The sequence below is a fragment of the Setaria italica genome, chromosome VII (genome assembly GCF_000263155.2).
Source record: "Setaria italica strain Yugu1 chromosome VII, Setaria_italica_v2.0, whole genome shotgun sequence".
Lineage (NCBI taxonomy): Eukaryota > Viridiplantae > Streptophyta > Magnoliopsida > Poales > Poaceae > Setaria > Setaria italica.
In genome coordinates, this window is record NC_028456.1 from 23,806,536 (window position 1) to 23,832,570 (window position 26,035).

The window sequence follows — 26,035 nt, forward strand, 5'->3', positions numbered from 1 at the left end:
ATAATTTTGATTGTTAGATATGTGTCCTTATTTTTTTCAAGACCGCTAGGAAAAAATGTAAAATTTTATAAATTCTCACAAATTAAATCAGAAACATTCAGGCATCAATACTATAGAGTCTAATAATCATAGCCCTTGGTTTATTATGTTTTCTAAAAAATTATTCACTATTACCATTATGAAAATATTTTACAGTCAACCTCTAAACCTATATCTAGAGTACCCATATGGCAATATCTACCATTATAAAGATAATCTAAAGTAACCCCATAATATTTATCTAAATTATCCATACACATCATTATAAAAAGTAACTTCAAATACCCTTTTAAATTTATATCAAAATTATCCATGTATGTCTTTTTTAAAAATAATCTAAATTAAACTCCTAAATCTTAGTCTAACTATATGCACATTCATTATAAAAAAATGTAAAAACTAAACCAATATATGATTTTAAATTACCTATTTATATCATTATAAATATAGAAATACTAAGTTAAGGTAAATATGCATGATTGATATCAGCATGTAGACCATTTATACATGCACGGGAAGAAGTGATAAAAAATATTGATCTTCATGTTAAATATAATTTATGGAGGTGTGATGCAAAGTGAAAAAAGTTGAACGTAGATGGAAAGGTGCTGAGTAATTACTAACTAAAATCCAATCACAACTATATAAGTGTTTTGTAAGAATATTATGGCAGAAACGTCCAAATTAAACTGGCTTAAGTGCGCTAACCATTCTCTTAATGGTTAATCCAGTCAATATACATTTAAAACGGTGTAATCTAACAGTCCGCCGGGTCAAGCCCGATTCAACCACTGAATATCTCGATCAAAATAATATGCAATAAGTCTCACACGAAGATGAGCGCAGATGATACAACATGGTATTTCAGTTTACAACCATAGAATTCACGAATTAATTTACAAGCCAGGTTCGAAATACTTAGGTAGATTACAAACTAGAGTTCTTGCATAAAACACAACAGAAGACTAATACGATAAAGTTCGAACAAAGATACATGATGAAGACATGAGCAGCCCGACAACATGTCATCCAACACGAGACCGCCTCAAGGTGAGGTCGGAAGCCACTCAACCCACCACCCTTCAGGTAAAGGACGGCCATCCCAAGGTAGACTAGCACTCATTTCATTAAAAGTTTCATCGCTAGCACCTGAAAGTAATCAACAAGCAAAGCTGAATATACTAATACTTCGCAAGTCTTACCCGACTATGGTATATACTTAGCCGACTCCTAGTATGCAAGGCTTTTGGCTGAGGGGTTTGTTTTTCCAAAAGCAACTAAAAGTGGATCATTACTTTCAAGTTTTAGCATTCTAATTAAAATTGAACTAACCATTCTAAGTGAGCAAGATATTCAAAACTTTTCAGCGTTGAATAAAATAATTGATTAGACAACAACATCATTAACATTCACATTTTCTTCCATTCCACTTCTTACTACGATGTGATGCAGTGATCAAGGTTCTCTTAACCGAGAGCGGCAGTGAATCGATTCGATTTAATAACCTTGCAAGGTGAACCTATACACGCGACATATGCATGCCCCATCGAGCTGCATATGGCAAACGGTTCCCTTTGAGAGCGATAGCATTTGAGAACTCCTACAACCCTCAAGTACTAATCACCACCAGTACCTTCCCGAGCCAGACATGAGTTACTGACTAGCACATGAATAGGAAACAAGACCAACTCAATCTACAATCGCGCAGTATGATACTAGGTTTTACTAGTTTCAACTATTTCTTACTTCCGGCAAGTAGATAGTACAATTCAAACTCGATCAATAGAGCCAACAACGGACGGGCATTAATCGACACAGGTGGACCACAACCAATAACAATAATATCACCATTTCTATCTCCGCCCGGTCTCCAACTTTTCTCTTTCGAACCGTTCATTTCAGGATTTATCCATAACAAGTAGGAGCCTATATCTCGCGAATGATAGACAATCACTCGACTTCTACCGTTCCTAATTAAGCATGGCATTTCTATCGACCTACACATACTATTATTTGAACTTGGGAGTCCTAGGGATCATGCAACTAAGGTTTCATTCAACTCCTAGGAACTTAATACATAAAAGTAAAATACATAAGTAATAACATTGTATAGTTTTGGAATTAGTGATCATGCTCCGGTGCTTGCCTTCCAAACTGTCCTTGGGATTCTGAACTTTGGTTCAGATCTTGTGGCGTTTCAACTTGAGAGGCTTTGAGCTGTTCACTCTCAGACGCGACGATCAATTCATACAAACCGTCAGCTAGCGGGTTATCTACATAGCGATGCATATGTATGAGTTGATTGAAAGACGATGACACATGCATAACAAAAATTATTACATACATTTATTTGTTTAATTTAAATCTTAATGACCCTAATTAAAACCAGGGATGTTACAAATATTAAATAAATAAGAGAATCGTACATAAATAATTTTGATAATTAACTACGGGGTCTAATTTGTAAATAATTTTCTAGTACAATGGCCCTTCAAGTTATTGGCTCATGCAGGGGCACGAGTTGATGGGCTAGTAGATACAATTGGTATGTCGAGATTTGCGCCTAAAACTTGGAGCGTTTATATGATGAGTGCATGCATAGTTAAACCAACGTTCATTTGTTCCGAACTTGAAACCAAAACACAGTCCTCCACTCAAAATCAAGGCTATGGTCGCCGATGAGGTAAATTTTCACACACACACACACACACACACACAGAGAGAGAGAGGAACAGATCCAACGTGAGGGCTGGGAGCTCCATGGGATCCATTGGGGGTAGGGGCTCCAGCCCCCCCCCCCCAAGCTCCCCTACAATTTTCATACGTGCTTGCTGCAGCTTCTTGCGTTTGTGTTCGACTACAACCTACATGCCAAATAGTAGCAGCTTGGTTGCAAGGCAAAGCAACTTTGAAATAGCTTGTTGTAGTAACTATTGGCTAGCTGCAACTATAGCACCAGCACTACCAAGAAGGCCCTTCATACTCGGTTGAAGAAGAGGAAGAAGAAAATAAGAAGAAAGAGAGGAGGGAGGAACAATAAGGGGCTCCTTTTTTCAAGTCCTAGATCCACCCCTGGCCAGACACACACACCATCGTTGCTATAGTTTGCGACTTCTTGTTTGCATAGAGGCTGAGGGCGAAAACCTTTTTATTCTATTATTTAAAAATCAACTTTTGTTTTAGTAAATCTAAAACATTTCTTGTGGAACCCTCTCATCCAAACATTATCAAACTATGAAAAATTAAAAAAAAATGAATTGATGACATAAGAACCTCAAAAGGCTTGAGAAGATCAAGATCAACCTCAAAATTTTAGGCTCAGTATATCCGTGGTGAGTACATGAACTTAACACCACTAGAAAAGAAAAGATGTGTTAGCAGAAATTTGAGATAAAAACTCGAGAAATTAGAGGCTTGCGCTCACCTTGATGGCCTGATCCCACAATCAGACCCACGGTAAATCCTAAAAGTTGGTGTGCCGTATCTTTTGAGTTCCAATTTTCCAAATACCAGTTGAAATTGAAACACTCAGGTTAGCCTCCAACCTCTCACCGTAGTGAGTTAAGTGACTGTATCGCAAGTGGTTATGGCTCAGGTCAGACTGGGGACGCGCACCCTCGGAAATCAAGGACGTGATTGGTTCATGTATCTGCCCAGCCTGGCCCGTATCTCAGAGCGAGGCCCTCATGGGATAGGCTAAGTGCGTGCAAGAGGTTCATGTTTGGTTGCCTGCCTTCCTCTAGCCTGGCTCACTGGGGACACTGATTGGTTACCAGCATTGCATAGAAAGAACAAGAATACCATGCAAACCATCCATGATTGGTTGCCTGCGTTCATGTGGTTCGGTTACCTACTGCATGAGGTGGTGAGGATACCCAACGACTTGTGCTAAAGATTTTTCTACCAAAGCTTACAGCATGCTCCGATGGAAAATGATAATAACAATACCTAATTCAAACTTATGCCATTTATACATGTGAAATCAAACTTGTTCTTCAACTTATGCTTGCCATCGAACTTGTTATCTCTTTCTAACTCGAGACTGGTAGGCTTCTACCACAATGATGCACAAAGAACGAAACGTTTTTTTTACTTTCTATCTAAGAGAAAACAAACCAGCGTGAAAAAAAAATCTGAGCACCAAGAACTTGACTTTTTACCTCTGAGCAAACAAAGACCTCAGATCCAGTTGTGTCCTTGCACGGTTGAAAAAGAAAAGCAAGGGATTTGCGTCTAACGGAAGGGAAAGGGCGTGAATGCTAAATCGGATGAGGAACATCAAAGTTAAGGAGAATCCACTTGCTTGTGCGCAGGGTAGAACGGAGGAATCACCACTGCAAAAAAAAGAGCGGAGGGGAGAAGAGATAAGAGCAATAGCAGAGAGGAGGTGAGAAGGAAACAGAGTAATTTCTCGAAAAAAGAAGAGAACAAAGCAGAAGGCACGAGAGAAGAAGAGACCGGGGAGATCCCCACCTGAGCGAGAGAGTAGAGAATGGCGAGCGAACGAGAATGGCGGGTGGCGGTGAAGCAGAGAGAGGGTGGATGGCGGGAAAGGAGGCGGTAACGTTAATTCTTCCGCCTGTTCTGCTCGTACACGCGCCAACCTCTTTCGGCTCACCTCACATGCGCAGGCTGCACCGCTTGAGCCTGGCTCCGGGAAAACGTCGAACTTCTTCGTATCGCGGGAGCCTGGCTGAGCGGCGATTTTGCACTCCACGGGCCAGGTCTAACCCCTAGTGCAGCCAACCAAACTAAGCCAACTTGCATCCGGCGGGCCTGGCCAACCCAAATTCACCCAACCAATCACCCCCCAAGCCAAAACCAACGGGATGGAGATGGATCCGGCCGCGGCAGGGCGCATGTGCGCCCGCATCTTTTCTTTAATCCGTGCAGCTAAACCGTGAGCTGTTCCTGCGCGCAATAATCACCTGGGCCAGCCTTTCCTTTCCTTCCCCACCATTCATCCATCCATCCTCTCGATCGCGTCGAGCGCGCACACCGCTGGGTTGGGCGCTGCGGCTGCCGGCCCCACCTCGCCACCGGTGGCGTTCGCCCGGCCTTTTCCGCCCCCTTTTCGCTGTTCGGCAGCTCAGCCTCGGCGAGCACCGCCGAGGGACAGCCGCAAGCCGGCAAAGGCCCTCCCCCTCCTTTGCTTTGTCTCCATCTCTGCTCGTGTAATCCTACTAGCTCTTACGGCCCTACGGGACAAGCGACATGTTGGCGCCGTGGCGCGTGTGTGGTGGTCTGGGTTGGACGGGACCTGGTTCAAGATTGGTTGTGGTGTGTACTCCCACGCCAACGGCTGGATCGGGACGCAGGCGCAGGTGTCATCTCTGTCCTGTGTCCTTGTCTACTCGAGCTCGTCTGCTCGATTTACTACTGGGTGGTGGATCGTGGCGTGGTAGCAGCAGCAACCACGGCAAGTTGGCAGCATAGTGTTCCAGCATCAATGTACCATGTCATGGTCGACTGTGCCCGTGTGAGAGCGCGAGGAGATTTCGTGTTTTCTTTACGCCCAAGTTGGAGTTGGCAAATCCGTTTGATTGCCGCCATGTGCGCGCTCCCCTAGGTGAACACCGCCTCCCGGCTCCGGGTAAAACACCCGGCCACATGGGCATGGTGATACTTATATATACACGCGCGCGCGCAGGGGCTTCCGGCCCCGGGAGACAGTACAGTACATACGCGAGGCGAGCCGGCGAGGGGAAATCGAGTAACGGGCGCCGGGCGGCACCGTCTGACCTGCCAAATTGTCCGACCCCCCGGGCCCCGGGGCTCTCGCCGTTTTTTCCCTTTCCTTTGAGGTCCCTTGGCCATCCCATCCCTTCGCTTCCACGCACCAATCTTGTCCCGGCGCCTGCCAAGTCCAGGAACAGGTTACAGGTGTGGGGGGAGCCGGGCAGAGCAGCAGAAGCACTAGCGGGCAGCAGCGCTTGCCGACTGACGCCAATGGCGGCTCCTTCCGCGCGCCTGCTGCTGCTCTCCCTGCTCGGGTTCTGCGTCGCGCTCAGCCACCAGGAGTCGTCGTCCTCGTCGTCGACGGACTCGTGCGGCGCGGCGAAGCTCGCGGTCGCCAGCCTCGTGCCCTTCGACTCCACGGCCTTCCGCTGCGTCGCCGCCTGGAAGCAGCAGGACTTCGTCCTCAGGGTACGCCCGCCCGCCTCACGCATTATTCCGATTCCTCAATTTCGTTTCCTCTACAAAGTCAGTGCTCAACGCTCGCTGCTGGGAGTTCCTCGGATTCGTTCCAGATCCCGATGCCAATGCACTGCTCCAGAGCTCGCTCGGAGTAGGTAGTCGATCTGAGAGAGCTCACCCGATCTGATCCGAATTGTTGTTGTTGTGTTGCCAACCCGTGCGTGTCGCCAGTACAAGAACACGGCGCCGAGCGAGTGGAGCTTCGTCCTCTCGGCGCCGGACAAGGGCTCGTACGTGGCGGTCGGCTTCTCGGGGAAGGGCGCCATGGTCGGGAGCAGCGCCGTCGTCGGGTGGGCGTCCAACGGCAAGGGCACCGTGAAGCAGTACTACCTCGACGGGAAGAGCCCCGACGACGTCGCCCCGAACAGGGGCCTCCTCAAGCTCGTCAAGAACAAGTCCGTCGTCGTCTCCCACTCCGGCCGCCTCTACGTCGCCTTCCAGCTCAGCACCGACTACCCGCAGCCGTACCTGATCTTCGCCGTCGGGCCGGACGGCAACCTGCCGCCGTCCAGCACCCTGCGGCTGCCGATGCACCAGAACATGGCCTCCCGCGCCTTCAACTACACCTCCGGTATGTACTAGCCATTTTTTTCCTCCAATTGGCATGCCACCAAATGCGTGAGCGTGACAGAGGATGCCGTTCATTTTCGCCCTGCGCAGGGATATCTTCCAACGCCGGCGGCTCCGGCGACAACGCGGCGTTCCCGCCGGAGGGGAAGCACGGGCTGCTGGCCATGATGGGGTGGGGCGTGCTGATGCCCATCGGCATGATCACCGCCCGCTACTTCCGGCAGCTGGACCCGTGCTGGTTCTACACCCACATGGCCATCCAGGTGTCCGGCTTCGCCATCGGCATCGCGGCCGTCGTCCTCGGCTTCCGCCTCAACGAGGACGGGCTCAAGAACGTGGACGTGCACAAGGCGCTCGGCATCGCCATCCTGGCCATGGCGTCGCTCCAGGTACGCCTCTAGTAGTCACTACTGCAGAAAGGGAAATTTTAGAACCTTCTCCGAGTTACTGCTAGTACTAAACAAGATTTAACAGTCTCTATAAAAACTCTAGCATGGGGAAAACTGAACATAAATGATGATAAGTCCGTACTAGTGTACACTTTCGGTCCCTTGGGCACATGCGTATGGTCTGGATTGGAATCTGCCGCGAGGCCAGCCTGGATAAACAGCATGGTGTTACAGGTTTGTTTGTAGTTGTTGACTGGTGGGAGTAATTAGGAGTGAAGTCTGAAGGAGTTGAGCATTTTCACATGCCCAGTGAAGGCACGCAATCAGAATAGAGGCTTCCATGCACGTTCGTTGACAACGGAGACCAGACCGCCAGCCAGTGCGCACCGCAGCGTTGCGTGCTCTTGAGCTGGCAGAAGATGGGTTCCAAGAAAGTGGGTTCCATGCTGAATTTCTTATGCTGTTTGGTATCTTCGGTTGCTGACAAAAAAAGTGCTTCGAGTGAAAAAGTTGACCTAGGGAAAAAAAATAAAAAATAATAATAATCACTGCTGCTTTAGAAGAAGAAGGGATGGAGCACGTACGTGTCGACTGATGTTGCCTTTTTCGTTGCTGATGTGTTGTGGTTTGGTCTTGCAAAAATAGGTGATGGCGATTCTTGCGCGGCCGGACAAGACGTCCAAGGTGCGGCGGTTCTGGAACTGGTACCACCACAACATCGGGCGCGCGGCGATCCTGCTGGCCATCGGCAACATCTTCCTGGGCCTCTCCATCGCGCAGGAGACCAACGCCTACATCGTCTCCTACGGCGTCTTCGTCGCCGTGTGGGTGGTCGCCGTCGCCGCCTTCGAGATGAAGCGCTGCTACGCCGACGACGACTGATCCCGTCGCGCGCTCGCTCCACCCCGGCAGCAGCGGTACCGGTACATGACATTCTGAACAAGTGGCCATAGGACGAAACTGATGGACGTACGCAAAAAAGAAAACTAAGCGTTCACGACCAGTGAAGTGAAGTGACACACACAGACACACACACACCTGTTCTTGTTCCTTAGCTCACAACTGGACAGTGCATTCGGAAGGCGTGCTTGGTCGGCTAAAATTTGTGGGTTTTTTTTTGGGGGGGGGGGGGTGGGGGGGGGGGGGGGGTTTTGGATGTGAAGCAGGGGGGGCGGACTGCCTGTTTCTAGCCTAGCTGGACGCTCTGATTCATATTTGTACATTGGTACATGGTCGTGTTTGTGTTGTATTTGTACCATTTTGGACGATAGCTTGTTCTTCACTTCCTTTTTTTCCGTTTCCACCGTGAATTGATCAATGATAGTACTATTTTGCTGATTCCTGAACATTGCTCTGAGATGGGCATCGCCTTGATGCGTCGTTTCACGGTTTCAGACGAGCAACAGCTGGAAGCTACTACGTGCTGTTCGAGTAACGTTGACTGCTGCGTGTGCACCAGCACCGACCACAAACAGAAAGATCAAGGCCGCATCTTGACGCTGGGCGGCGCCGGTCGCGGCGACATGCCGGACCGTGGCGCGGAGGCCGCAGTGCCGCACGGGTGGGTGCGTGCCGGGCTGGGGCCTTGGAGCGCGCGCGGCCGGGCGGGTCCGTGTCCGCTGGCACCCGGGCTCGTGAGAACCACCTGATGGCGGGCACGTCCGGAACGCCAGCCGACAGCCGCCGCTCCTCCTCTAAGGCCATAACCGGCCGGCACGTCCGCACGTACCGCGGGGACGCGCGGCAGGACGGCCGCGCCCCGTGCTTGAGCCCACGTCGCATGCAAAGGTTGCCGACGAGTCACATCGAGTCTCCGGCGAATGCTTCTCGCGGCCTCGAGGGCTCGTCGCCTTCAGAGTCACATCGAAATCACTGAAACGGCCAGTGTTTATCGAGGCTCATCGCCTTTCTGATCGTGGTGACTAGGATCCCTAATCCCTTTGACACCTTACCACGTGGCGCAGACGTTGTCACCACAAGTTCGAGCCCAGGTAATCCAGCGGAGCGTGCAGTTCAGACCACAATCTCAGCCAGACAGCTAGCATCATCAACAGGCTAACGTGGTCCAGACCATCATGTTTCCAGGCCAAGTGGACAGCAACGTTTTCGTCCATGCCGAGTTGCTGCAGCTGGAGGGTACACCTGCTGCTACGGAAAGCTTGATCTTGTGTGACGGACACGCGGTATCAGGCCCTCGATGTCAACTGTTGCAATGGCTCATTGACAATTTGCTCTTGCACCCATGCGAGAACGGCTCCAGGCAAAAAGTCATGGCCAGGTCCAAATGCAACATTCGGCACGGTAAATGACTCAGCATAGTTCATCAGCTCTACAGCTTACAACCAAATGGGAGCTACAGGCTGCAGAAATTCTAAGTGCCTCGAGACAATTTTGAAGTTTACCTAGACACCGCGCTAACCGATGCATGAATCGCTCAGTCAGATAGAGCAATATTATTACCAACAACTGGCATGAATCCATAGGCTAAAATCCTCAGGGTTCGCTCTTGACAGCATGGTTGTCAGAGGCGCCAGCATTTGGAGCATGTGATGGCATAGCAAGCCCCTTCATCTTCAGGTCTCCCGGAAATGGAAGCGCCTCCTGCAGCAGCTGGTGCTGCTGGGCAGTGCTGAGATGCTGCTGCTGCTGCTGCTTCTGCAAATGCGTCTGCTGTTGCTGGTGCTGGGAGTGGATCTGGAGCTGCTGCAGCTGCTGAGCAGCCAGAAGCGACTGTATATGGCTGCGCTGGAAACTTTGTGGATTGCCTCCAAATGTGGACAGACCAAAGCTTCCCATTTTACCAATGTTGGCATTTACCTGTCCTGTTGCAATCTTCAGCTGCTGAATCTCATCTCTTAGCCTGTCGTTCAGTGCTGCACGTAGACAAGGACTGGTTACAATACTAAAAATGGAAAAGGAATCTCCTGGAATAACTTTTATGGTACTTCCTAAAACATAGGCACAATGACCAAAACTCTAGGTAAATTTGTCTTAAGTCTTAAATTACATTGAATTACTGTTAATATTTGTAAATGAATGCTTATCATGCTTCACATTTTCTTTTATTATATGCACCAGTGAAAGTTTATCATGCTTCACATTTGCTCTGAACTTTTCAAAAAGAACAGTTCAGAGCAATCCTCCCAATTGAAAATTTCACTGGTGCATGCATGAGAATTTGTAACGCAATTGAACAAAGTAGTTTGCGGTTATATATATGTAACATGACTGCCATTTCTTCTCTAAAACCTTAATTTGTTCACTTGACATTTGTAACGCAAAGAAAAATTATATGAACAGAACTTTACCATCTTGCAGCCGGACTTGCTGTTCCATTGTCTGCACACGTATCTTCAAATCACTGTTCTCACTTGTCAAACCACTGGTATCTCTCTATATCATATGAATAATGAATTATACAATTGTAGAAAAGGGAGGCAAGTTCTCTAAAAAGCTACAACTATATTAGTAGCATCTAAAACTTATATGTAGGTTAAGAGTTACCCCGTCCGTTCCAAAAATATAAGACATTTTAGTTTTGTCCTAAGTCAAAATTCTCTAACTTTTAACAAAGTTTATTGAAAAATACACCACCATCTACAGCATCAAATTAGTTAATAAAGCAACTTGAAATATGTCTTGATAATGCATATATTTATTGTAGATGTTATTTTTCTATAAACTTAGTCAAAGTTAGAAAAAAAGACTTAGTACATTACTAAAGTATCTTGCATTTTGGAACACAGAAAGCAAAGCACAAGTTATTACTATTTCCAAAACAAGCTTCACAAGTAAAACATTGGAAAAAAATATAATACCACATTGGTATACTCAAAGCAGTTTGGTTTCTACGATATGCAGAGAGCAGCTTGCATAAGTAATAGCCTTATGCAGACACAAAAGTTGTTAATGGATTGAAGCAAAGTCTCGAATCTCTATTATATTTAAACTGATGATAAAAGCTCAAAATAATCACAAAACCGTGCATGTATTTGCCTAGTCATTTCATATCTTTGTTAACTGTTCATGCTACTGGGAAGTAACTGTGGGTCATAACCAAATTGCAGATCAAAAGGTAGGCATCTAACTCATCACTACATTCAAGAATTCGTGAAAAGGTAAAGACAAGTGAAGAACCTGCAACATGGCCAGCTGAGCTGATAGTGTAGTTGCTTCTGACTGGAGGGTCTGCACTTTTCTTTCTAGTTCTGCAATGTAGCGCATCTTTCTTTCTTTTGACCTAGCAGCTGACTGCCGGTTTGCCAAGATCCTAAGATGTGTCGCAGAAGTAAATATTAGATTACTTAATCTAATTAGAATAACTTCAACACACATCTAGAGATTATTGCCATGAACAATCATTCAATTAATCATACAGTAAAATGCCTTCAGAATTCACATGAACTGAACAGACTCAGTAGCATGTAGCACAAATTTTGTTCCAAATTACTGCGTATAAAAATCTAAATTACTAAATTACAGTGATACAAGCTCAGTGCAAAATATTTTAGAATACGTTCCTGAAGTCTTTCCACAAGAAAGGCGGAAAAAGGATGAATATCTACTGACAATGACATTATAGGTCACACCCCATTGCTGACTAGTTGACCAACTAAAATGACTAATTTATTCTTAAAACTGGAAATTGAAGTGCTTGATTCTATTATCACCAAGAAATTATAAATGTTAAACAACATATCAAATCCAAGAGGTTATCAAACATGAAGAATAGAACTATTATGGTTCTCCACCGAACTAGATCTGACATGTTAGTTATATCCAATATAATTACTGCAATTTAAATAACCTATTAATCACCCAATTATGAACAAAATCGCCTTTCAACTGTAATTTAGCAAAGGAGAGGTCTACTATGATTGTTTAACAATCAAGATCAGCATGTTAGTTTTGTTTCATTGGAATTACCACTGCTTAACGAATCAATAATGAACCAGAATGCCTTTCGCCTGTGATATTAACGGTCCATAGTACTACTATATTTTGTTGGATCACAATTAGGCCAAAAATTCAAGTAGGTCACATTCCAATGTATGATTCCAGATTCCACTACTTCCCTGCCGTTCACATTCTAAATCATGTGACTCTTTTCAAGGAGGCTTCGGTCTTTAAAATTAGAAATAACAGTCTCTTCGGGTGATCAGTCCTTGTCAAACATCCGCCGCAACCAATATCATATTCCCCTGTTATTACCAACCGGAAATACTACAAAGGTGACAGACAACACATAAACCGCAGTCGCAAGCAAAACAAGGGGGGAAGCCCTCCTTCATAGGGGTTTGTTGGTAGGTTCTCACCTCTTGGCGCGCTTGGGGTCAACGAGGGCGAGCTCGGCGAGCTTGGCGTCGGAGATGGCCTTCTTGGCGTCAGCGCCCGCCCTCCCGGGCGTCCCCGCGGAGGCGGACCCCAGCAGGGAGGTGGAGCCGTCCATCGACATGCTGTGCTGGTGCCGCGGCCGAGGCGGCGGCGTCGCCGCCGGATGCGGATGCGCCGAGGGCACCGGCGTCCCGGGGAGCGTGCCGCCGTTCTCGAGGAACATCTCGAACATCCGGCTGCCGCCCGCGCCGCCGCCCGCCTCCTCGTCCTCGTCGTAGTCCTCCTCGTCCTCGTCGCCGGCCCCGCAGGCCTCCCCGACGACGCCGAGGTCGGCGTCGAAGGTGAGGTCGTCGGGGAGCGCGGCGCCCCCGAGGAGGATCTCCGACTGCGCGCGGCGGTGCCCCGCCCCGCGCCGCGGCGGCGAGTCCGGCAGCATCGCGGCGACGTCCCCCGGCGCCGCCGCGGAGGCGGAGGTGGAAGCCGAGCAGGAGGCGGCAGGGTCCACGGGCGGGGCTGGGTCCATGGAGATCTGGGGAATGCGGGTGGAGGACCGGGGCGGGGGCGGCGGAAGATGGGGCAGGGAGACAAGGGGAGCAGGAGAGGGGTGGTGGAGGTGGAGCTAGGGGGAGGGGCAGGAGGAAGACATGCTCGCGTTGAGCTTTGACCGAGGCATTGACTCTGCGGAGAAAAAAGGGAAGGGGCACCGGGGACGTGGGGCGTGAGTGGCGTGGCCGTCGCCGCTGCTCCATTGGGCCGCCTTTGATCTGCCGATCTTCTGGCCGAGATGAGCGGGCGGCGAGTTGGGGCCAGCTGCGGGCTCGACCGCTGATGGTCCGGTCCGAAACACAGACTACTGGGCTTGGAGGCCTCCGAAGATTCCGAGCCGCGGTCTCCTTGGCTGTCTCCTTGGCTCCTTGCTCAGCTGTTCAGGATTTCATTTTTTTTTTTGGAACAAGGCGTGAGGTTCAGTGCCCTGGGTGCAATGTCCAGGGTTGCACAACTTGCACCAGTAGGTTCCCAAAAGCAAACAGCAGAAAAATTCCAGCTGAAGGCTACTCCGATTCCATGACATTACGCAAACAGCTATGGATTACAAAACATGCCAAGAGTCGGAACCTGATACTGCTGTAGAAGCAGCCCTTGGTAACTCGGTACACGTTCCAACCGCCTGACTTGGGGACGGTTGGGTGATCAGCATCCAGACTGAACATAACATGTAGGAGAGGTGAGAGGATGGAGCTACAGAACGAACGAACAAGCATCAGGGCTGGCATTTTTATTTCAGCTGCCTATCTAAAGAACTCCTGGGACTACATAGGATACATTTGTCTCGCTATCACTACTGCATCGGTACCGTCGGCCTGGGGAGCAATGAGTTGACGAGCTCCTCGTTTATCTTCACAGGTAGCGGCGGCATCTGCTTCATGATCTCTGGAGCATCGTTTATCCTGCAAACGTTTTGCATGGGAATCAGAACTTACATCTCAGAGCTGTTGAAATTGGACAGAACAAAAAAAAAAGTAGAGTCCAGAAGCTCCATGGATGGACTTGGTTAGGGGGTGCGCATGTGTTTCTGTTGGACCTTTCAAGGGTTTACAAACTCATTCATGGTGGTAAAAAACAGGGACAAGCAGATCAATTCTACATAGAACATTTGTCCGCTGTCAAGAATCAAAAGACCAATTATGGACTGCCAGACTGGAAAGTGATCTCCTCAGTTCAATAGACTCTTAACACTGCCAGAAGAACTATCCTGCCAAACTGCGATGACCGCATATGAAGCATTACCATGGTAGAAGAAATGGCAGATGCTACAATAGTATGATATGTCTCTTATATAGTATGTGTTCTGAAAAATGTAAATTTGAACTGAAGCTACTACTTAAAAAGATGTAAATAAGGATACTAAATTAGCATGTAATAACAAAAGTGACTGGGAATATGAGATGACTAAACCATTTCAGAATTATAACACAACAGTAATTCAAAACATACTCTTTCAAGACCCTGAGTATATTATCCCGAGTTTGGCACAGCAGTGAGATGTTATCCTGTATCTGAAAAAAAAGAAATTAACCACAAGTAAATAAATACATGGAAAAAAAACAGAGGCCTTGTTCGGAAGAGCAGATAGTCAATAGAGAAATACAGGCGAATCATTGATCAAAAATCACCTTGAAGTAAAAGGATACCTGCATATTGCTAAGATTTATCGAGATTTGACCCAAAACTTGGGCATTGGTTTCAAGGATTTCTCCTGTTGGTCCACCAATGGCTGCAGAAAGGCAAAAAAGGTGAATAATCTAACAAGTCAGCGCCTAGTCACTCAAGATTCAAGCAGCTAGAACTTCCATCAAATTTAAAAATGCATAAGTAAAAAAACATCTTAAACATGTCGAGCAAGCAGTGCCTACATATATCATTAGATTTCCAAAATGTATTGACACATTCAGAATCATGTAATAAACACAGAGATGTCATGCAACTATAAATAATGAATATCATCTAGTATGCACTGTTCATATGCCAAAAAGGGAGTACATTCTGGGAGTCCTGGACCAGCCTATGTTCCTAGCACCTATTATCAAGAAATACAGTAGAGAAAGATTATGGTATAAAATTATCATTTGAATTAATTATGCGTCTCAGATTTAAGGGAAACTTATATGAAAAAAGGTCACAGCAGCAAATGGTGTTTTAAAATGCAGTGAATTGTCAAACCCTAACATAAGTTAGGCATGAAAGAGAACTGCATATTCCAGACACTTCCACTGTATTTAGCAGTAGCGTTGCCCAAAATCAGCTGAATTTACATGTCAGGTCAACTATATTTTTAAAACGATGAATCAATTGGTCTATGGTCTCAATGCCTCTGTGATATTGCAGAAACAATTTCATGATGGATGCCACTGCTAATTTGCTATAAATGACAAGTGAACATTTGATAGCAGCAACCAGGGCATCATTTTAAAGTTATAGAAATATCACAAATAAACACAAACCTATCATGCAAACATCGCTCTTTACGCAGTTGAACTCCCATACCGATAATGGAGTAAATATCAATCTGACTTACCTTTGGACGAGATCTCGTCATCGTCCATGGGAAGAACTGGAAGAGGGTATGGAGGAACATTAGGCCTACCAGCCATATGTACAGGTGGTTTCGATGAAGAATCTGAAACCTTCTCCTGCATCAGCAGAGTAGTTGTCAGTGCAAATCTCATATTTAAGTAGTATACAGTTGGAACATACGGACATATTGCCAGATTGTCCAACCAGATATCTATTATTTGTGAACTTAGGTCAACAACAGATTTCCCAGCCTGCATTATGACATTTATGAAAATAAGATTAAAGACAGGAAAATATCTGGACACCTTTTTGTCCTTGCTTTTCTTAGACGAGTTATGGTCCTCTTTCTTTCTTTTGCCACTCTCTTTTTTCTGCAGGTTCCACAAATTACCTCAAATCATTTCTGAAACAAGATAAAGACAGCAGAGGCCAGGCATCATGATACTGCAAATGCTAAGTATATGTTACATACATTCATCCATCTGCAGCGCAAGGCTACATCTCGAACTGTTTTCTCTGGCAACTTCATCGCTATTTTTGCATAACGAATGACAGGCGCGTCGGATGCATACCTGAGAGAAAATGCCGAAGAACATTAATGAAAATGCGAGATTAAAAAATAACAGGCCTCGCAGTTAACAGACCTTCACGATGTTGTCTAAACAATCTACTTACAAGCTCAAAATGCAAACCTAATATACAATCCTTTTGAAAGATGTCCTTCATAAGAACCGTGTTATATAACTACCAAGCGTTCACATGCTCCACAGTATGACAGAATAAAACATGTGTTAAGAGTGAACAAAGGGCAAAACGTTATCCACTTGCTTCAACTAAGTCAACTTGTACTGACTACATTGCAAGGAGAAGCATTCGAATGAGAAAAATGACTAGGAATAAGTATGCTCCAACTGAATTTAAAAGGAGGCCGTCGACTGTTTCAATCTACGACTATGCAAATACAATCTCACTGAATTTGCTAAGTTTGTAGTACAAACCCTGCCTAATTGCTCAAGAATACCAGCCGATTCTATCCGAGAGTCGGAATTCAGAACCGAAAGCAACCATCTAACCCGAACTGCGGCGTTCCCAAACCCACAAAACCCAGCAATTCGGCGGACTCACTTGGCTAGCAGCTCGTCGAGGGTGGCCTGCTCCTCCGGCGACCACTCCCGCGCCAAGCCCGGGTCGTGCCGGAGCGCCGCCGCCGTGCCTCCGTTGCTAGGGTTCGCTCCCCCTCCACCTCCTCCTCCTCCCCCGCCGCCGCCTCCTCCTCCGGCGGAGTGGGACCCGTTCTGCGCGGCGGCGCTCGCCGGCGGCGGATGGCCGTTGGCGCCCATGTCACCAGAATTGGAGCGGGGGAATGTTTCGCTTCTCACTTCGGGAAGTTGCTTCTCTGGCCCGAGTTGCTGGGGAGGGAAGAGACGCTCTCTTGTTCGCGCGACGAGTGGATATGAGGGGAATAAAGAGGGTTTTCGATGTCTTTTGGGGCTCCTTTCGATCGAAATGGGGGATTTTTTAGCTGCTGTAGCGTGTTTGTTCGCAAGGTACGAGGGATGCCGTTTTCGGTTTTCCCTTCCCTTTTTGGTTTTTTAGGAATATTTATATGCCTTTTTTCCTGTGAGTTTTGTTAGCAATTTTGTGAAAGAGAGGGAATCCCATGAATTTTGGATCAATTTTAAGTGGGATTTGAACTTTTAGGATTTGAATCCCACTCAAATTGATCCAAAGTTCATGAGTATTTTGAAACTAAATTTGAATTCCATTCGAAAGTGATCAAAAACTCATGAGGATTTTAAACCAAGTTCAAATCCCGCTCAAAGTTTTAGTGGATGAGAGCTCATGACAAGCTTATGAACTTAGATGAGAACTCGGGACAAGTTTAGAAGCTGTTCCATGCATTCCGAGAGTACCGGGATCAGGATAAGAGCTCGGGACAAGTTTAAGGATTGTTATGGGTATTTTGAGAGTAGATCATGATGAAAATTGGGGATAAATTTAAGAACCGATAGCGAAATTTACTCCTTATTATAAGAAGGATACTATCAACATGAGGAAGAAACATAACTAAGAATGTGTTTTATGTAGATATATATCATCCGTTTTCATATTTGGGTATTTCCAGTAAACTAAACGAGATCTTAAAAAAAATATGAGATGCGTTATCACACCTACTTTCACATGATCCCGTTTTCAACATGGTGAACACCTTATTTATCATGCTTATGTATTTCTCGAAAATTTCCTAACAATCAAAGGAGCCCAATCCTCGTTGACAATGATCTTAGATTATTGGCCCAAAAGACCCACGAAGCGGATGGCAAAATAGTCACATTAGAAACTGGAATTGAAAATGAAATACCATGTTGTTGTTTCTTAAATTCGTCACGGTCCCAACACCGAACACAACAACTGTTTGTCTGCTAAACTTGACCCGGCCTTGTTGTTTCCTGACTCCTTTAAATTTCTTCCACTAGCTTCCTTTTCTTTTGCATTAACTCGTTTTGGATTCCCGCCTTTCCCATGCATGTCTTTTTGACAGAGAAATCATCCAGCTTTTATAAAAAGCAAATTTTCTTCCCATGCATGTTTTCCTTTCATCTTTTTTGATTCACCCTGGTTCATAAAATAAGAAACCTAAAAAGGTATATGATTTTTCATGAAAAAAGTCTATTTTACTCCTCTCACCTATTTACTTTGTTCACTTAACTCCTTAAGCAAAACTTAAGCTCACTTTACTTCCCTAAACTATTTGGTCTAATCTAGCCCTAATTAGATCTCTTTTTTTTTTGTTTGAGCATGAATGTAAACAAGAGACAATTGAGAGGGAACAATCAAACTTTATTCAAACTGATAGTATCCACTTTTATACAAGATGTGGGGGGCCTTGGATGGACGCGATGGAAACCGTCGCGTCCTCCCGTGCCGACGCCGGTTGTGGTAACCGTCATCATGCGGATGGATGAGATCATCCATTAGTTTTGTAATATTTTTGTTTCTTCGCGTATAAGTTGAGTTTTAATTTCAGATTTTGTCACTTCACTTATAACTTGATGCTCTATGATAGAGAAATACTTTAGAAATTTTTCATAATTACTTTTGGTATAATTTTGTATATTTAAGATCAGTTTTGTATTAAATATTTCTAAAATCATGAAAAATTTTAGTATAACTTTTTAATATAAGGCATCATGCTTATATCTGCTCACAAAATTTGACTTCAAAATTCGACTCATGCATGGAGAAAAAAAAAGAGAAATATGATTAAAGGGTAGATTGGACCAAATGAAAATAAATCAGGGAAGTAGGGTGAGTCTAAATTTTGTTGATGGTTAAGCGGACAAATTGGATAGGTGAAGTGAGTCTTTTTCCACCACGCTACTATTCATTTCTATCCCTACATGGCTACATAGACCTAAGCACCGGCGAACCTATCTCGGTAGATTAGCCTGTGGTGGCTCCATCTCGATGTATATTGCATGGACTTGGTTAGCTACATGTGCTGCGAAGTGGTTTTTGTGTTTGAAATTAGTAAACTAGAGGGGCGTTGCAACAAAAAACCTAACAAAAAAACCAAGATGGCATTTAGGGGTTTTTTTACATCCCGTTTTTTCAGTTCAAAATGAGCTAAGCCTAAAACATAGATATACTTCCCTTCCCGCTGGAAGCACCGTGGTCTTAACGCAGCGCAAGATGGTCTGCTGGCATCCCGCTACGGCGCGGGCAGGTCGTCGCCGCCCGACGCCAAGGTATGGGTCCGCGGCCGTCCAACTTTGCGGTGCGCGGTGAGGCTGTAACAACAGGGTACGGCGCACGTACGGTATGGCACCGGCCGGCAGGACCCGAGATGGGCAGAGTTTAAACCAAAAAAGGACACGATCGAGCTCAGAAGCGTTAAAAAAACGAGGCCGCGCAGAGTTTAGCAGCGTCCCAACTCCTCCCCTCTGGCTGCGACTGCGAGAGGAACCGCGCGCGCGACGCGTATCGCGATCGGCGTATATGGCGTGAGCAGTGACGGACCGAGGACGGAGCCGCCGCCGGCGCAAATCACGCGCTGCCGTCGTTGCCGCTCTCTCGCGCGCACGAGGACAAACAGGAGCTCAAAGCCTCAAAGGGATCGAGCAGCTAAGCGGCGGGGCACACGTGGCTCCCATGCTGGCGGCGGATCCCGCAGCGAGCGCGCGCGGCAGCGTCGGCAGATCCCGGGTTTCCCGAGGACGGCGGGTCCGCCCGCGCCGGGACTCGCAGCCAATCAGCCAACATCCTACAGGCTACAGGAGCATGTCGCGCGCTGCAGGCCTGCTCGCGCCAGCTAGACCCGCCGAAGAAAATCCAGGCCCCGCCTCGACGCGCCCTGCTGGAGTTGTTGCCATCAGGCAGAGGTCAGCCGAGCTCTGCTGCGCTAGCTGGTGTACGTTCCTTCGTGGCACGCCCAGCCCAGCTTGGCCAGCTAGCCGTGATCTGCTCGCTACTACTACTGCTCCTCCGCTGGTGCTGGCTGTTGTCGGCAGAACTAGCCAAGCATGCCGACTTGTGGAGGATATCAGGGCCATCAGGCGAAGCCGCAGCTGCTGAGCTCCCGCCGGCTTCGATTTCTGTCAGCAACTACGTCTACGTACGTAGCACGTACATCGACGAGATGGACATCGCGTGGGAGGAGGGCCGTGGGTTGCGAGCAGTTTGCACCAATTTTATTGCACGGGAGCATCGATGTGGCCGGTAGCGGTTGCAAGCTGCTCACATCCTCCTCCGATCCCATGCAAACAAAAAAAAATTGGTAGTCGTTCGTAGCACGTTTCTTTCTAAGAGCGTAGGAGCACGTTAGACTAACTTCTCCGAGATCTCTGTGCAGGGGATTCGCAACGAGAGACGTTGGTGGTGGCTCGTAGACGACCCCGTCGTGTCGCTGGCGCACAGCAGGATTCCAATTTTAAAACCTAGCTCTAGCTAGCTGTTAATTAATTTGCATCTTCGCCAGCAGCCGCACTACTCGCACTATATAGAACTAACGCTACCTGCTAAACAACCCGCACGGTATCACGTATCCCTGTAACCACTGTTCCTAACCGTACCATCTGACGAAAGGGTTCTCAGTTCTCACCCGCAGTTGGTGGAGGATTATATTGTCCTAGAAACCGGTAAACCAGCTCGTAGCCACAAGTCTTTCTCCGATATTCCACGGCCTCGCATCACATCTCGTCGTCAGCATCGCTGTCACGGCGGCTGTGCGCATCACACGGTCGACGGTGAAATGCACGACTGCCTTGTTCATTTTTTCGTCGCTATTACTCTCGAGGGAAAACATGGCCATCAGATTGTCGCTAGCTGCCACTTAAAACTAGGCACTCGATCCCTTGGGTTTAAATTTTTTTTTTAGTTTAGCCTTCTTTGTATACCTGTTGTTCTGCAACTTTTAGACACGACTACAGCTAATCAGCTTACCTTTTTTTAGTTTGAGTCCTATGACTGTGGACATGCCAAGTTCGAAGACGCACACCCAGGTCCCAGGCTCCCGGAAGCCGGAGGGGAGCACCCCGGCGTGCGGACGCGAGGGAGATCTGCGGGGTGGGCCGGCAGAATCCGGGTGCGTTTTTGTCCGGTGCGCACGGGCATCTGCTGCCGCGCCGATGATGATCCGTGATGCGACGGGACCCTGTTCCCCTCGGCTTTTGCGGTCAGCGAGCTTACCCCCAGACAGATACTTCTCCGTAAATCTCTATCTTTAGTGGGAGGAGGCCAGGAAGGATCTCCTCCCCGCCGCGCAACCCAACCAAGTGCGAGCCCAGCCGGCCGTCACCGGGGGGAAAAATGCGCCCCCGGCGACGTCGACGACGGCCGCAGTGGCGTGCGGGCTTGCGGAACGCACCGCGCCAGTGGCAGGCAGGCGAATCGCAGCCAAGCGTATCGCTTGGTTCTCGGGCTCCAAATCCGTCAATCAAGTCGTTGCCATTGCACGAGACGTCTGAGATTCTCTCTACTATATGTTCTTGCACCTTTTTAAAAAATCGAACAATCTATACGGCGCTCGAGCGTTTTGACGCTCCTCAGCGCTTGATTTCTTTGCCGTCCGATCTGCCATCTGCGGCTGTCTCCGCTCTCCGCTCTACCCTGCCTGCCGGTGTTGATTTGTTTGTTTATTCTATAGCTGACATGTGGGCCCGTTGTGCCATATACAGTGTTTTGATTTTTGGGAGTCGCGCCCGTTGTAGCTGGGGGCTACCGCTTTGGCTTCTATTCGGCTTCTCCCAGGTGCGCTTCCGTTGTAGGGTTTGGTGATTCGTTTGAATTTATCGATTCATCCGTTGTTTCTGTGATTGCACTCCAATAGACGATCCCTGTACGATGCTTATTCACTAGTTGGTTTTAATCAGTTTTTCTCGCACGATTACATCCCCAGCGATGAGATTTCCCCCATGTTGTAACTGTGCAGTTCATCTTCTAGTTTCCTCCAATTCGTTATGCTCGGTTGACATGTTGACTTGTACCAAATATGGCCTCATTAAGCCATAGTTTGTGATTTTGGTGATTGAGTGACAACATAATCATTGGGACTAATGTTTTGTCTAGCATGTACCTTGTAGGTTTTCTAGGTTCCAAGAATGCAAACCAAATCATGGCAAGGTCCAAATGATGATATTCTTGATATCCAAATCATGGTATTTGAGTATCCAAGTCATGGTATTCGAGTATTCAAGGTATGATATTTAAGTGACCAAGTCATGATATCTAGGATTATTCTGTGGTATTAAAGTATCTAAATGATAGAGAAAATTCAAATAATTCTAGACCATCCAAGTGACGGTATCTTTGGTGCTTGCATTGGACGAATTGGAATGAAAAATGCACCATCGGATGTTCCGATGACCCCCAGAATAGCGTCGGAACAAGCATCGGAACAATTGGTACGCAGCAAAGAAGCTGAATCAAAGACAGACCATCGGATATTCCGATGGCCTCTTTTCTAGTAGCGTTGGAGCAATTGCCAGAAGAGAGGGGAGGAAACCCTAGATCACCGGATGTTCCGATGCTAGGTTAAGGGAAGCATCGGACGAAGCATATTTACTTCAGAAACTTCCAGAGAGGTTTTGGGCAAAAATCCTTCAGCACCGGATGATCCGATGGTGCCATCGGATGAAGCGTCGGATGAATTTTGGATGTGTCAGTGAAGAACTTGGGCGCGGGGAGTCCAACGGTTAGTTGCACCGGATGTTCCGATGCAGGCCAAAAATAGACCATCGGAACATCCGATGGTATACTTTTCACTAGCCGTTGGAGCAACGGCTCTTTGAACCCTTGGGGCTATTTATACCCCCACTACTCACCCATTTGGAGTTGCTGGAGTGTCTTGGGATGCATTGAAGACCAAGACTTATCAAGAACACATCCATACCACCAAAAGTGCTTAAGTGATCCATCAAAGGGTTAGCACAAGCTTAGGAGAGTGATTAGTGCTAGGATAGGCCGAGAGAGGAGTGAGTGCAAGGTGTGCCGACCTTGTGATCAGGTTCTAGAGTGAACCACCGCTGTACAAGAGGTGTGCTAGCGCCTTGGAGCCCTGGTGGCTCGTCGGCAATCTTCGACCCTCCGGCTTGGTGTGGAGCAGCGTCGATGACCTTGTGCAAGGGACGTGGAGACCCTCTTCCTTCGTGGAGAAGCTCCTTAGTGAAGACGGCATCAAAATGACCGAGGGACTTGGCGTGAGCCTTTGTGGCCGAGCCTTTGTGGCAAGTCAAGGAGCACCTTAGAAGAGACTTGGTGACCGGGAAGCAATACTCTTGTGTGAGTACTTCAACAATGTGGACTAGTGGTGGCTTAGTGCCTACCGATACCACAGGATAAATTCTTGCGTCAAGAGTTTACTTCCCCTCATGCCATCCTTATGTTTCCGCATTTCATACTTGTACTCTTGTGTATCTTTACTTTTCTAGAGTAGTATCTTGATAGGATTGGCTATAGGTTGCAAAACTTATTTTGGGATGAGGGTTTCACACTAGATCAACCGTAGACTACACATCTAGATAGCATGATTTAGTTTATGTTTTGATGCAACTAGTGGAAGCTATAGGCTAAGGATTTTAAGTTGCCTAATTCATCCCGTTCCCCTCTTAGGCTACGAGCAATGATTCTTTCATGTTTTTTGATCCCGCACTCCCGACCCCGAATTACCTGAACCCGGTTTCTGAGTCTAAAAAACGAAAATATTTAGGTTTGTTCGGGTTAAGAACTCCGGTACCCGAACAGCTCGAAAAACCCGATGTTTAGCCCAGCCGTGCATAGCAGCCCAGCCCAACTACGCTTCCATCTCCCACGGCCCATATAGCACCCCCAACCCCCAATCCTCCAGCGACATCCCCACGCCACCACGCGCCGCCCCCTCCCCATGCGCTGCATCTCGACAGCTTGGCCTCCCGTGTTGTCGACTCATGCCGGCCGCTGCCGCTGGTGCCAGTCCCCATCTCCAGCTCGCTGTACTCGAGCCTGCAAAAGGACGGGAAGCTGGGCCACCTCACAATCTACCGTGAGAAGGCAAGAACCAGGTTCGCTTGGAGCTCGTGCTCGTCAGCGCAGAGGGCCAGAGGCATCGGCGACTTCCTATCCTATCTAATGATTCAGTTCTGTGACTGCTCTTTATAATCTTTTATGCCCTGCTCCTCTTCTCGAATGTTTATGCCTTGTCCTGTTCGATGGATGCTTGAGCTTTTACTGCTTGTTTAATTTGCTTTGGAAATTCATCAATTGATTGGATGTCTTGTCTTGTCCAGTGCGCTTTGTTTGGATTTCTTTGAAATTTCTTATTGATTCAATTAAGGGGTGTTTGATACCACCCGCTAAACTTTACACCTATTATATTGGATATTTGGATATTAATTAGGAGTATTAAACATAGTCTAATTACAAAACTAATTGCACAGATGGAGTCTAATTTGCAAGACGAATCTATTAAACCTAATTAGTCAAAAGTCCATGATTTGACAATGTGGTACTACAGTAACCATTTGCTAATGATGGATTAATTAGCCTTAATAGATTCTCTAGCGAATTAGACTCCATCTGTGCAATTAGTTTTGTAATGAGCTCATGTTTAGTCCTCCTAATTAGCATCCGAACATCCGATGTGACCCTGCTAAAGTTTAACACCTCGTATCCAAACACCCCCTAAATGATTACGAATTGCTGAGGATTCTGCGAAGTGCTAATTATAGTCGAGCAATTCGGGGTTACCTGAACCTGAAATGTTGGGTACCCAAATTGTCAGGTTTCCTTTGCCTCGATGGCCACCCCTAAGCGAGAGAAAGAAACCTTGCGTTTGTGGGTCCTGCCTATGTTGGGATCGAAGGGAGCAAGACCTTCTCCGTCCACGATTCCACCCTCATGGGTGCAGCTAGGCACCCTCGCCTTACCGGATCAAGTTGCCGCCGCTGCGTCCTCCATGGGGACGTGCACCGAAGCCATCATAGCGTCCGTCTCCTTTGTCGTTCTGCCCTGAGATAGGCCTGCCTCCGCCGTGGTAGTGCGTCCCAGTTCCTCCGCACAGCGTCGGGGCTATCCTTTGATGTGGACCCTCAACCACTGGGGCGACCATCGGGCAGGCGAGATCAAGGCGACAGCGGCGGAAGGGCGACATCGAGGCAGAGGCTGTTGTGGCGTTGGTGAGATGTGGTGCGGGTGGTGGTGGTGCAGCTTGGTGAGCCCCGAGTTGGGGGAGGGGAGCGAGGGTGCGGTGGAGGGTAACGTGCCGCTGGCGGGATGGAAGGCGGATCCAATTGAATTGGAGGCCGGAGATAAGGTAAGGGCAGGCAGCTGCTCGGTCCTCTAGCCGCTGGCGAGATGGATGGGCGGCGACGGGGGTGGGGAGGCGACACCGGCGCCACGTCGAGGATGGGGAGGTGATGGCTTGAGAAAAAATAATAATGGGGAATCGTGGGAAGAGAGCAAAACGAGAGGAGGAAAAAAACAGGGGAGGTAGAAAAAAAAGGGCACCAACTCCGTCACCTAATTTTTCTACCCTCTCTGACGTACTTCTTCTCCCCGCCGCCCCCGCGTGCCTCCACCCGTGTGGCGCAGGCGAGCTAGGGTCCTGTCAGCCGGCGCAGAGCTCCGACGGGACCCTAGCTCGCCCGCACCGGCCGCCTTCCTGCCCCTCCCACCGCCGCCGCCGCCACCGTCCCCCACCCTAGCACCGCCCATCCGCCGTCCACCACCACTCGGTCGGCGACGCCCCCGCCGCCGCGCCTCACCGCCCCTGTGCCTGCCACCTTCGTCGAACCAGCCTACTGCCGTGAGCCTTCCCTCTAGGGCTGCTGGTGAGCACCCACTCCGAAAACCTCAAACCTCTAACCTCGGCGCCCTATTCTTATCGTAACTTAACTAGAATTGAGAAGAGCGTGCAGATGGGGAGGAAGAGAAATTCAGGTTACGGGAAGCTCTAA

At 47.7% G+C, this 26,035-nt stretch overlaps 3 protein-coding genes and 1 long non-coding RNA gene across 6 annotated transcripts; 1 reads left to right on the plus strand and 3 right to left on the minus strand.

Annotated features, from left to right (window-relative positions):
• Window positions 1-886: 886 nt before the first annotated feature.
• LOC101766021 lies at window positions 887-4,743 on the minus strand. Of its 2 annotated transcripts, none has more exons than XR_215546.3 (3): window positions 4,513-4,743; window positions 4,200-4,373; window positions 887-1,188 (listed from the first exon to the last, which is right to left on the minus strand). It is a non-coding gene; the product is annotated as an uncharacterized LOC101766021 (long non-coding RNA). The 2 variants fall into 2 exon arrangements; XR_001164517.2 differs by lacking the exon at window positions 887-1,188 and adding an exon at window positions 1,195-2,312.
• Window positions 4,744-5,698: 955 nt separating this feature from the next.
• On the plus strand, window positions 5,699-8,542 carry LOC101766304 (cytochrome b561 and DOMON domain-containing protein At3g07570). The gene is made up of 4 exons (XM_004976027.4): window positions 5,699-6,186; window positions 6,409-6,808; window positions 6,898-7,196; window positions 7,842-8,542. Exons 1-4 carry the CDS (start codon window positions 5,989-5,991, stop codon window positions 8,076-8,078), a joined length of 1,134 nt encoding a protein of 377 aa, XP_004976084.2. The 5' UTR covers window positions 5,699-5,988; the 3' UTR covers window positions 8,079-8,542.
• Window positions 8,543-9,416: 874 nt separating this feature from the next.
• On the minus strand, window positions 9,417-13,223 carry LOC101766714 (transcription factor RF2a-like). The gene is made up of 4 exons (XM_004976028.4): window positions 12,512-13,223; window positions 11,334-11,466; window positions 10,505-10,589; window positions 9,417-10,069 (listed from the first exon to the last, which is right to left on the minus strand). The coding sequence occupies exons 1-4, from the start codon at window positions 13,051-13,053 to the stop codon at window positions 9,690-9,692; spliced, it is 1,140 nt and encodes a 379-aa protein (XP_004976085.1). The 5' UTR covers window positions 13,054-13,223; the 3' UTR covers window positions 9,417-9,689.
• Window positions 13,224-13,569: 346 nt separating this feature from the next.
• LOC101767124 (homeobox protein SIX3) lies at window positions 13,570-17,117 on the minus strand. Of its 2 annotated transcripts, none has more exons than XM_012847546.3 (7): window positions 16,731-17,117; window positions 16,078-16,177; window positions 15,911-15,976; window positions 15,607-15,721; window positions 14,705-14,805; window positions 14,526-14,587; window positions 13,570-13,978 (listed from the first exon to the last, which is right to left on the minus strand). In XM_012847546.3, exons 1-7 carry the CDS (start codon window positions 16,943-16,945, stop codon window positions 13,870-13,872), a joined length of 768 nt encoding a protein of 255 aa, XP_012703000.1. In that variant the 5' UTR covers window positions 16,946-17,117; the 3' UTR covers window positions 13,570-13,869. The 2 variants fall into 2 exon arrangements, with proteins under 2 accessions (XP_012703000.1, XP_004976086.1); XM_004976029.2 differs by having other exon boundaries at window positions 14,723-14,805; window positions 16,731-17,115.
• Window positions 17,118-26,035: the final 8,918 nt, after the last annotated feature.